Here is a 12,742-nt window from a genome sequence, read left to right on the forward strand (position 1 = left end):
CACCAGGGACCCAGGTTCAATTCCTGGTTTGGGTCACTGTGTGCATGTTCTCCCTGTGTCTGCGTGGGTTTCCTCTGGGCACTCCAATTTCCTCCCACAGTCCAAAGAAGTGTGGGTTGGATGGATTGGCCATGCTAAATTGCTCCCCTAGTGACCGAGGGACTAGCAAGGGTATATGCATGGGATAGGGCCTGGGTGGGATTGTGGTTGGTGCAGATCTGATAGGTTGAATGGCCTCCTTCTGCACTGTAGGATTCTATGATTCTAAGTCTATGATTCTCTATCTTAAACTCTTACTCTGAGATTATGCCCTCTGATCTTAGACTCTCCCATAAGGGGAAACAACCTCTCAGCATCTACCCTGTCAACCCCCCTGAGAATCCTATATGTCCTAATAAGGTCACCTGTCATTCTTTTAAACTCTGATGAGTACAGTTTCAGCCTACTCAATCTCTCATACAAAAATCTCTTCATATTCGGATGAACCTAGTGAACCTTCTCTGGACTGCTTCTAATGCCAGTTAATCTTTCCTTAGACAAGGGGACCAAAACTGTTCACAGTATTCCAGATGTGGTCTAACTAGTGCCTTGCATTGTTTTAGCAAAATATTCCTACTTTTATACTCTATTCCCTCTGAAATGAAGGTCAACATTCCATTTGCCTTCCCTATTACCTGCTGAACTTGCATGCTAGCTTTTTATGGTTTATGCTGAGGATTCCCAAATCCCTCTGAGGTACAGCTTTCTGCTGTCTTTCCCCATTTAAGTAATATTCAGGTCCTTTGTTCTTCCAATCAAAGTGTATAACTTCACAATTACCTACATTATATTCCATCTGCCAAGCTTTTGCCCACTCACTTAACTTTCTGTATCCCTCTGAAGACTTTTGTGTCGTCCTCACCGCTTCTCACCTATCTTTGTGTCATCCATAAACTTGGTAATAATGCATTCACTTCTTTTGTCCAAGTCGTTAATGTATGTTATGAATAACTGTGGCTCCAGCACTGACCCCTGTGGCACTCTACTAGTTACAGGTTGCCGTCCTGAAAATACCCGTTTTGTCCCAACTCTCTGTTTTCTATTAGTTGTCTGACAACACCAGGTTTTAGTCCAACCTATTTATTTGATAATATTCTCACTAGCTTTCGAGGGGACAGCCTCTTCGTCAGGTGAATGGAGAGTTCTGGCCAGAACTCTCCATTCACCTGACGAAGAGGCTGTCCCCTCGAAAGCTAGTGAGAATATTATCAAATAAATAGGTTGGACTAAAACCTGGTGTTGTCAGACTTTTTACTGTGTTTACGCCAGTCCAACGCCGGCATACCCACATCATTTCTATTAGTTGGCCAGTTCTCTTTCCGTGCTGCTAATATATTAACCCAACACCATGGGTTCTTATCGTGAGGGCTTCATCATTGTGCTGGACTGATGTGGGAGAATGAGAAGCAGTAGAAGCCCAGTATTAGCCTACAGAAGCAAACACTAATACATGGTCACAGAAATAGCACTTGTTATTAATACACAGTGAGATTTATAGACTAATGCAATAAGCTGATTGGAGAATGTGCATTTTAAATCCATCTATGACTCATTTTATAACTCCAGATATATGGCCATGTATGCTTACAAGCCACAAAAAGTAGATGAGCTGGAGTTGCGGAAAGGAGAGATGTATCGTGTCATTGAGAAATGTCAGGATGGATGGTTCAAAGGCACTTCACTGAGGACTGGAATTTCTGGTGTCTTTCCTGGGAATTACGTGACTCCTGTCTCCAGGTGGGTGCATGAGCAGATTATATGACATTTACATGTGACCCAAACTCTACAGTCTAAAGGAAGCATTGCTGATATCAGGACTAATTAAAAAGAAAAATTATTTTCTTCTTTTTCTATAAACTTTGTCACTTGAATAAGGAAATAAAGGCACTAGTGTGGGCAATGATTCAATAACAAGTGGTATCTGTTTTGTTTTAGGGCTCCCTTTGGAACAGCTCAGTCAAAAAATTCAGGAGGTGCTGTCCAAACCATAAAAGGAAGCTCCCCATCAGGCCATTCTGCAACCGGTCTTGTGAATAATGGTGTGAGGCCCATTCCTCCTGTCGCCATCTCCCCTGTTCAGTCACAGCTTCACACTACCAGTCCCCAGATCAACAACTGCATGCGTTACTCAGGGCAGCAAACGGTCAACCAAGCCCGCAGTGCAATGCAGATGGGTGAGTAACACATATCGCAAAAACTTCTTTCCAATCTAATACCTTGTTTCACCGCATTGGCTAAATGGTATACTGTGTGTTATCCTTGCTGTAATCAACTTCATTAATTCATCATACATACAGTACAGAAACAGGATACCCAATCTGTCAGGTTCTTGCTGGTGTTTATGACCACATCAGTCTCCTCCCATTTAACTCTATCAACATATTCCTTTCTCCTTCCTGTGGCTTATCTTAAATGCCTCTATGTTCTTTATCTTGACGACTTTGTTTGTACTGAGTTCCACACTCTAAACACTTTTTGAATAAAGATGTTTTTTTCCTCAAATCCTCAAAGTTATACTTCTACCTTTACCCACAGCTTAACCAACCAATAAGTGATATGTGAAACAGTTTTCCCTGGGATGACTCCAGTAACTGTCCTCCAGTGGATAAACCTGGACAAGCTTGTGGGTAGTCTTGTAACTCACAACTCTCAGCCCCAGGACTTACGAAATTTGAATTTTTTGAAGTTCAATAAGTACACTTTAAATATGAATTGAATGCTTTGGGTGGCATTTAGTTTAATATCACAGTGCCACAATTTTTCTAAATTTTATTTTTGAATGAAATACTTTGTAGAGGAGTCAGTGTCTGTTTCGAGAGCATGCCTAAGTGATACCGCAGGGTGCAATGAAGGAGCACCATGGGTGCTCCTGCATCACTGCGTTACTTAACTTAGCAACTTTAACTTTGTGTGGAAAGTGTTTGGATTTTTTATTGAACAGAATCTTGTATTTTTATCTCAAAACAAGTGATTAATGATACAGTTCAAAGCAATTTGCAACTTCATGTCAAGTTTATAACATAAATATTTTCTTTTTCCATAGGCTGTCTGTCTAGTGAAGGAACTCCCAATGTAATGGTGTCCTATATCAAACTTAAATTTCAGGTCTTATTTTTATAATAATAATTCAGAATATTTCCCTTCTCTTGTAGCTTACTTACAGCTCTAGACGCGTAGAAGGAAAATAGATAACTTGTGTGTATCAGGCGATTACTATTAAACTTGTATATTGTTATGTAATATTATGATAAAAAGTTTTTTTAATAAAAGAATATTTTTTATAAAAAGTGAACAGGAGGAGAAGATTAATAATAATGTAGACTGCCTGGGTCATTGATATTGTTCTGAGATTCAGGCTGCGGCACTGCACTAGACATCTGTGGATGAAAATGGAGGAGATGTATGTAGCAAACGAATTTTGTTTGCTCATGGGAGCAACAGTCCTTTCCTTACCTTTTGATCGTCTCTTTTATTTTTTTAAAATCTGTATTATGAACGTTCTTTTGATGTGACGTTCTTGTTGTCTGCTGTGAATGACTCCTACCTTCATGAAAAATATGATCAGAGTGCAATATTTCAGATACCCGCATTACTACCCATATTTCTCAGTAGGAACTGTGAAGCCACATTTGTACTGCATTTTATGAATACATGTTTTAAAAATTGGATGGTTTTATACGATCCAAAACATTTAACTAAATTATTTTGAATATATTTTTAAGAGAAATATTTTTCCTATTGTCCAGATAAGGGAAAGGTTTAAGAGGAATGTTGCAATTTAAGCATTTAAGTTGATATCACATACAATCAGAAGCAGCCTTGCTTAGAATAAGGATTTCATGGTGTAGGAAAAGCCCAGTGGGAGTCTGCATTATATTGTGTACAGTCTTCCATTTTGCTTTTTAGGTTTTGCAAAATGGTTTCATTTTAAACTGTGCTCAGTGGTAGGATTGACTTGACCATTATCAGTATATGAGAATCATCTGAGGAAGCAACAGCCTGAATAAACTGTTCCAGGGGATGCTCAGATTTCCTGTTCTGTTTTATTTTTGCAGTCCATCCTGCTGTTCAAGCACTTGAACGTCCTACAGCAACTGTACCACCACTAAGAACACAAAGTCCTCCAACCCGTATCGTGGCCACTGTGGTGCGACCCCAGCCAATGACCTCCCCGCAGCATGTCTATCAACCCTCTGGAGCTTCTGGTGCTAGACCAACCATTTCGCTCACTTCCGCAGCTGTAGCAATCACGCCACCAAATGTCAACGCAGCCAACTTGAATGGGGACACAATGAGTGGATCAGCAAGCACGTCAGTGACTTCCAGTCCATCGAATTCCACCCCTGCTGTGCCCAAATTGGAAGAGCGGAAAAGTGAGAGGGTGAGACTTATCAGTAGGTTGTTCAATGCGTGGGTTTTTATCTAATCTTTTATTCCTTTTGTGTGATAATTAGAGAATGGACAGCAGGTTGCACTGAATCTTTCCACACTCGAGACTCATCACGTCACTTAGAGACTGACAACAGTCACTTGTCACATGCTCAGGCTTATTTGTGGAATTATTTCCTTTTCTTTTCTTGTGTCGCTGCTGTGCTGAAGCCAATGAACTCTTTGAATGGAGTTCCTGAAAGGGCATATAGACCTTTGCTCCCTCTCTGTGTAGCCATTCTTCATTAGGTTAGACCTATCAGCAAATAATAATCAATCATTAAAATGAAGGGATTGGTTTTTTTAAACTTGTTTCATGTAATGTGGGAATTGTTGCCAAGGCCAACATTTCTTTGCTGATTTCTAATTGCCTTTGACCTGAGTGGCTTGCTTGGCCTTTTCAGGAGCCAGCTAACAGTCAACCACGTTGGGCGGAATTTTGCATTCTGTGCACAAGAGTGCTGGCTGAGGCAAGAAAGCTGGTGTGCAGCTCTCCTGCTGCTTTGTTGTCATGTTGGAGAGAGCAAGGCCCAATAAAACCAGCAGCATTGACTCCACAGAGACCGGGGCACCCTTTTCAAAGATCTGTACTTAAGTACTTTCTTCCTTTAGCCCCTGCCACAGAACCCTTCTCCCCCCAAAGCACCGAGGCACTGCCCGGGCACGTCCTGCTCCCCTGCAAGCTATACTTACCTGTGTGCCCCCTGGTGGCTTCCCCTTTTTTTTAAACAGCAGTTGTAGACCTCAAGGGAGTGTTCTAAGTGTGTGGGGGGTGGAGGGCAGAGCATCTGGCGGGGAAGACCATTAATTATATTAAAATGCATTAACCTCATTAAGGGCTGCGGAGAATCAGAAAATAAGATCTTGCCAGTGAGAATCTTGTTGCTCAGTTCTCATGAGATTTTGCACCATGTCACCGTTTGCGCTCATCGCTAACGCGGGTGCAAAATCCATTGTGTGGGTATGCAGTCACATGTAAGCCAGACCAGGTAAGGATGACACGTGTCATTCCCTAAAGGGTATGAATTAACCAGTTGGGTTTTTAGAACAATGGTCACAATTACTAGCTTTAAATTCCAGAATTTATGAATGAATTTAAATTCCACCAGCCACTGTGGTTGGATTTGAACATGTGCCCTCTCCCCGTCCTAGTTGAGTGAACCACCATCTCCCCCACCATTTGGTCCTGACCCAACTGAACTGTCAACATTGCATCCACATTTTCAGTAAGGATCATTGGCTAATTATCAGGAAAATGTCTCAGAATTGGTTTTGCCCTTCGCTATTCTGAAGATACTGAGCCAGCTGGAGGTTCCTCATAGCCACTTCGGTTGTTATTGACTCATCTATATGGACAACAGAAAGAGATGGTAGTCATGATGTGGAGATGCCAGAATGGGACTGGGGTAAACACAGTAAGAAGTCTCTCAACACCAGGTTAAAGTCCTGTATTTGGTTGTAAACGGCACTAGCTTTTGTGGTTTGCTCCTTCATCAGGTGAGTGGGAGTTCTGATCACAAACAGAGCATATAAAGGCACACACAGTTTACAGAATAATGATTAGAATGCAAGTCTTTATAGCTAATTAAGTCTTAAAGGTGCCTTGGCGAGCACATCCCCACACTCCCACTTCTTGCCTTCAAACAACCGCACAACCTCAAACAGACCATTGTCCGCAACAAACTACCCAGCCTTCAGGAGAACAGTGACCGCAACACCACACAACCCTGCCACAGCAACCTCTGCAAGGCATGCTGGATCATCGAAAAGGATGCCATCATCTCACGTGAGAACACCATCCACCAGGTACAAGGGACATACTCTTGCAACTCGGCCAATGTTGTCTACCTGATACGCTGCAAGAAAGGATGTCCTGAGGCATGGTACATTGGGGAGACCATGCAGGCGCTACGACAACGGATGAATGAACACCGCTCGACAATCACCAGGCAAATCTGTTCTCTTCCTGTTGGCGAACACTTCAGTGGTCACGGGCATTAGGCCTCCGATCTTCGGGTAAACATTCTCCAAGGCGGCCTTCATGACACACGACAGCACAGAGTCACTGAGCAGAAATGATAGCCAAGCTCTGCACACATGAGGATGGCCTCAACTGGGATCTTGGGTTCATGCCACACTATTTGTAACCTCTCTGACTTGCCTGGGCTTGCAACATCTCACTTACTGTCCTGTCTGGAAACAATACACATCTCTTTAACCTGTGCTTAATGCTATCTCCACTCACATTGTCTGCACCTTTAAAACTTGATTAGCTGTAAAGACTCGCATTCTAATCAGTATTCTGTAAACTGTGTGTGCCTTTATATGCCCTGTTTGTGATCAGAACTCCCACTCACCTGACAAAGGGGCAAACCCCAAAAGCTAGTGGTGTTTACTACCAAATAAACCTGTTGGACTTTAAACTGGTGTTGTGAGACTTCTTACTACAGAAAGAGACCAGGATTCTCCCAAAAAAATTCTAAGTCCCCAGTTTACGTTAGAACAAGAGTAACCCCCACCATTTTTTTAGCGTAATTTTCAAACTGAATCTTCCACACTCTGTGATGCACAGAGTGCCCTAGCGGGATTCTCTCTGAAAAGTGATGGGTGGAGCCTATTCCCACCTGAGACGCTGGCAGCATAGTGCTGAGCAGGCCACTGCACGTGCCCCTGTCTCAGCACTGACAGATTAGTGCATGTGCAGCGGCCCCACATTGCCAGCTCCCAACCACCAGCCAGCCCCCAACCCTCCGATCATTGGCCTCCAGGACCTCCCCGGGCCAGCTCTGATTTTTCGATTTCCCGATTTTTTTCCCCCCCCCCCCCCCCCCCCCCATTGCCCATAGAATCCCCTCAATCACTCAATTCCTGCACCCACCCCCCCCTCCACTGACAGTCCTGACCAGCCGTCCTCCCTCCCTCTGCCACAGATCCTAAATGCAGAGTGGAGAATGCTCCCAATGGCCCAGACCCGTTGGCACTGCTGAGTGCCTGACAGCCAATGCCAAGGTGCCAGCTTTCCCCTTTACCCCCGACCTCTTGGGGGGGTGGTGCTCAATGGCCTCTGTTCCCTTCAGCGGGGCAGCTGTCTGTTCCTTTTCAGTGGGGAGCAGTTATAAACCCTGCTGGAGTGAACCACTCCTGGAGGTGTGGGGGAGACACTAGCAAGCCCAAAGACTTCAGTCACGGGCCTGCTAATGATATTGAAATGCCAATTTCAATATGGTAATCAGCTCCAGGTTGATTTCTGGCACAGAGCTGATTACTCTGGAAATCTTTGGCTGGGAGACACGCGGAGGCCGTGAAACAGTTTCTGTTGATATCTCCTGGTCTGTTGTGCTGCTAAGGCAGTGCAGTGGGCTGGAAGATTTGCCCCCAGAATGTTAATCTATTCTGTTCTATATGATCAGGTACCAAATAATGCAATACTTTCATCTGTTAGTCTATTAAGGATCTTTGAAAATACCTACTTTACTGATTAATTTTACAGTATTTTAGCCTGCAGAAAATCTGTGGTTTGCACCTCGGATGCCATGGTAGAAAATATTTTCTCACTGATAACACAAACGTTATAGATTCATGTATTAAAACAGACTCATGATAATTTACATTCTCTATTACAAGTACACTCTTCATCTTCCCTGAATAATACAATTTCTTTGGTCACTATAAGGCACAATTGCATGAATAAAATCATAGAAACCCTACAGTGCAGAAGGAAATCATTCTAGCCCACCAAGTCTACACCAATTCTCTGATTGAGCATCTATCCCACACCCCATCTCCATAACCCCAAGCATTTATTCTGCTAATCCTCTGGACCTATACATCTTGGGACACTAAGGGGCAATTTAGCACAGTCAATCCACTTGACCTGCACACCTTTGGATTTAGGGAGGAAACCGGAGCACTCAGAAGAAACCCAGTAGGCACAGGGAGAACTTACAAACTCTCAAATTCACCAGGATTGAAAGTTGCTATTTCGTCATCTTTTAATTATTTTGTATGTTCTTCTTTTTGCCTACAGTACAAACATGAGGCATACGAGGAAATGGTTGGACTTGGGTTTAACTCAGCCATAAGTAACATCAAACATTCATAACGCTGATGGATTGACAGCCGATCCTCCTGGGATAAATAAATAGGAGGAATGGCAATCAATGGCCCACTACCTTCTACATGGTTCATCACTCTTCCATTTTATAAGCACATTGGCAGCATTCTCCATCTGGGGATCAATTATATCCCTGTTTCTACACTTAGCTGCTGCTGTATCCTTAATTTTCTGCTCAGAGAATATTAAATACATTTTTAACCCTTTTTAACTCCAGAGGGTGTGCTCAAAAAGGGCTGCAAATTAGGATGGAGTCTGGTTACAGCAAGTCTCAACTTTACTTCAGAGGTTTGTAAAGGGCATTGTAAGTTAAGTTCCAGCCTCGTAGGCCCAGTGTATTATTGATGGCTTATGTGCCCAGTGAAAGCTAGCATAGCAGCATTTTCCTGGCAGAAACTGGAAATCCAGGCTTGGGTAATATAGCTTCAGGGAAACCAGTTTTGCTTTACATAAAATAAATCATAAATTATGAAATAATTATATGCCATTTCCAAGGAAAATAGCTTACAGTGTGCAGTTTTTTTATAATTAACATAATTTATTCATTTAATTTGTTTTTATCTGCACGCTAGTAAACTGTCCTGCAGTCTATATCCACTTTGACAAGAATTGAATATGAGATTCCCTCAATTGCAACACCTACTGGTCAAGGTTCACAAGCAACAGCAGTTTTTAACAGCACAGAAAGAGGCCAATCAACCCAGCATACCTCTGCTGGCTATTTGAAAGAGTTGTGCAATTTTGTCGCACGCTCCAGTTTTTTCCCCTATAATCCTGCAAAATTAGTCCTCTTCAAGCACATGTCCAAATGCCATTTAAAAATTCCAAGGAATTTTTTTTTCCTAGTAGATTCTTTGTACCAGTACAATCAGTACATTTAAAATCCTAACAGCCCTGTGCAAAAAAAAATTCTTCTCATTCTTTTGCCAATTCTTTGAAATCTGTGACCTTTGGTTACCATACCACTGCCAGCAGGAATATTTATTTTTTATTATTCTTTCATGGGATGTGGGCAAGGCCAGCATTTGTTATCCACCCCTAATTATATTTGAAAGGTTGGTGCTCTATTAAAACATGTCACCATTTTGAATATCTCTATTAGGTATTTATCGCTGCGCTTTTCATAGAATCCTATAGTGCAGAAGGAGGCCATTCAGCCCGTCGAGTCTACACCAACTACAATCCCACCCAGGCCCTATCCCTGTAACATCACATATTTACCCTTGCTAGTCCCCCTGACACTAAAGGGCAATTTAGCATGGCCAATCAACCTAACCCACACATATCTTTGGACTGTGAGAGGAAACCCATGCAGAAACAAGGGGAATGTGCAAACTCCACACAGACACTAACCCAAGCCAGGAATCAAACCCAGGTTCCTGGCACTGTGAGGCAACAGTGCTAACCACTGTGCTACCGTGCCGCTTCTTTTTCTTTAAAGAGAAAAGTTATCAGCTTCTTCGATCTCTCCACATAACTGAAGTCCCTCATCTCTGGCATCATCAATGCTCCAAGACTAAAGTAGAGATTGTAAAAATTTGGCATGACTTTTTTTTAATGCAGTTCCCCTATTTACAAAGAGAAGTGTTCCATACAGTTTCTTAATCACCTTATCATCTTGCCCTTCCACTTTGAAAGCCTCCCCCATCCCTGCTCAAAATGATACCATTTAGATTAGGCTGCCTTTCCATTTTGTTTATTCCAATGTGCGCCACTTTATTAATCTATATTAAATTGCACATATCACACACCTTCCCATTTCACAAACTATCTTGGTCCTTCTGAAATTTGAAATATCATCATTCTGAATATTTCCCAGGTTATCAAATTTTGTATCATCTGCAAACTTTGAAACTGTGCTCCCTAAACTCAAATCCAGGTCATTTATTTATAGTGACAAAACATGCCTAAAATCCAGATAGAGTAATAGGGAGTTGGATGGAAAATGCACGTACACAAAGTTTTTAATAATATATACATAGATATCTAGATACAGTTTTCTTTTGCCTGCAACTACATCTGAAGTAGAATTTCACGAAAACTAATGGTATGTTTTCTAAAACATTAATAAAATATCCCACTTCTATACCCTTTCCATGATTCTATGCTATTATCTAAGTCTGTTAAAGCAGCTCACCCACCAAACCCACCACCCTCTTTTAGATGTGGAGAAAATTAAACTATAAATCAGACCAGATTACTAGTTGGTTCTAGAACTTTGAGTTATTGATGCGCAGTGGAGTGCAAAACTATCTTTGCAATAAGGAGACTATTGAAACCTCTGCAAATCTCAAGACAGCTTGTGTGCTCTTTAAATCTTTAATGTATTTGCACACATGGAAGCTGTTGTTGGTTTTATTATGCAATTATTCCAACTGTCCTCGAGCTAATATCTTGGCAACATGCCAGCTGACTGACAAATAAAATCATCGCTGTAAATGTGACTCTTTGTTAAAAACAAAAGTCAGTTTAAGCTCAAGGACCCTGAATCTTTGCCGAAAGCACAGGCTATAAAAAACATTCATTATTGTTTAAATTTGAAGGAAATGGAAATTTTAAAAATGGAACCGCTAGAAATCAAAATTAAATTTTATATTAAAGATTATTAAGATCCTGAGGAGCAGATGTTTCCTCTTGTCGAAGAATCCAGAACTGTTGGGGGGGGGGTCACTGTTTAAAAATAAAGGGTCGCTTATTTAAGATGGAGATTAGGAGAATTTTTTTCTGAGGGTCATGGGTTTCTGGAATTCTCTTTCTCAAAGGGCAGTGGAAGTAGAATCTGAATATTTTTAAGACAGAGCTGGGTAGATTCTTGACTAACAAGAGGGTGAGAGGTTATCGAGGGCAGGCAGGAATTTGGGGTTGAAGTCACATTCAGATCAGCAATGAACCTGTTGAGTGGTGGAGCAAGCTAGAGGTGCGGGGAGTGGCCAACTCCTGCCCCTTGTTCGTATGTTCAGATTAGGTGAACACATTTTAGAAGAGCTCCATTTTGTCATTCAGGATGACTCTAATTTCTCTGTGCCTTGTCCTTTCAATGCACTCTTCATCATAGTCTTATCAATGCAGCATGGAAACTGGCTCTTTGGCCCAACCGATCCATGCCGACCAGGGTGCCCTCCCAGATAGTCCCAATTGCCTAATCATCTAATGCTTTTGCCTCTGGCCTCCTGGATTTCTTCAGCCAGGATCACAGAAATTTCCGAAATTGTACCTCATGATGGCTCAGTGGTGAGCACTGCTGCCTCACAGTGCCAAGGACCTGAGTTCAATTCCAGCCTCGGGTGACTGTCTGTGTGTATGATCTCCCCGTGTCTGCGTTGGATTTCTCCAGGTGCTTGGGTTTCCTCTCACATTCCAAAGATTTGTAACTTAAGTTGATTGGCCATGCTAAATTGCCCCTTAGTGTCAGGGGGATTGATAGGGTAAATACATAGGGTTACAGGGATAGGGCCTAGGTGGGATTGTTAGCAGTGCAGGCTCAATGGGCCAAATGGCCTCCTGCATTGTAGGGATCCTATGATATATCTGTTTAGAACTCTGTCCTCTGTTTTAAGCATTGATTTTAGCAGCTTCAAAGTTCAGCTGGCTCCGTGAGTTTCCTGCCAAATCCTCCTGCTCACATTCCAACATGAGCCCTTCCATTTTGATCCTGTTTTACTCAACTTCTGTCTTTGTGTTTGTATCTCCATTTTGCAATTGAAATGAGGAAACATTCTGTATTTTTCAGCGGTTTTCAGCTCTTCCCAAATTTAGAAAAAAATATTCACAAGCTATGAGGCCCATTTACTGCCTCTTTCAGTATTTAACACAATCGTTCCAGCAACTTTTATCTGTTTGCAAATCTTCCCTTTGTACCAATCCGGCAAAGGAGGCCTTTTTTTTAGTTTTACGTCTGACAAAGGTTTGAAACTTGAAACATTAACCTACTATTTTCAAATGTGGACAGGTCTTGCAGAATTTTCTGATTTTCCGTCAGAGGAGTGCTGCACTTCAGCTGTATATCAGCCTGTAATACATGATTATCTCAGGGAAATTGGCAGGAGCCTGGGTATGTCGAGTCACAGTTGCTACTGCAGATTTCTGTCAGGATATAGCTGGTGCTTAACCTTTCTATAGGTCTTTCTATATCCACTCTTTTGTCACTAGTGGCCCTGGAGA

At 42.1% G+C, this 12,742-nt stretch overlaps 1 protein-coding gene across 2 annotated transcripts in view; it reads left to right on the top strand.

The window, feature by feature from the left end:
* Nucleotides 1–12,742, top strand: part of LOC145349004 (E3 ubiquitin-protein ligase SH3RF3-like) — a 312,100-nt gene that overhangs the window by 278,113 nt on the left and 21,245 nt on the right. For both annotated transcript variants that reach the window (XM_080197200.1, XM_080197201.1), the window contains 3 exons: nucleotides 1,606–1,776; nucleotides 1,975–2,213; nucleotides 4,095–4,420. In XM_080197200.1, coding sequence (XP_080053326.1) covers nucleotides 1,606–1,776; nucleotides 1,975–2,213; nucleotides 4,095–4,420 — 736 coding nt within the window. The remainder of the gene's footprint in view (nucleotides 1–1,605; nucleotides 1,777–1,974; nucleotides 2,214–4,094; nucleotides 4,421–12,742) is intronic.

The sequence above is a fragment of the Carcharhinus amblyrhynchos genome, chromosome 10 (genome assembly GCF_965287045.1).
Source record: "Carcharhinus amblyrhynchos chromosome 10, sCarAmb.v2.hapA, whole genome shotgun sequence".
Taxonomy (NCBI): domain Eukaryota; kingdom Metazoa; phylum Chordata; class Chondrichthyes; order Carcharhiniformes; family Carcharhinidae; genus Carcharhinus; species Carcharhinus amblyrhynchos.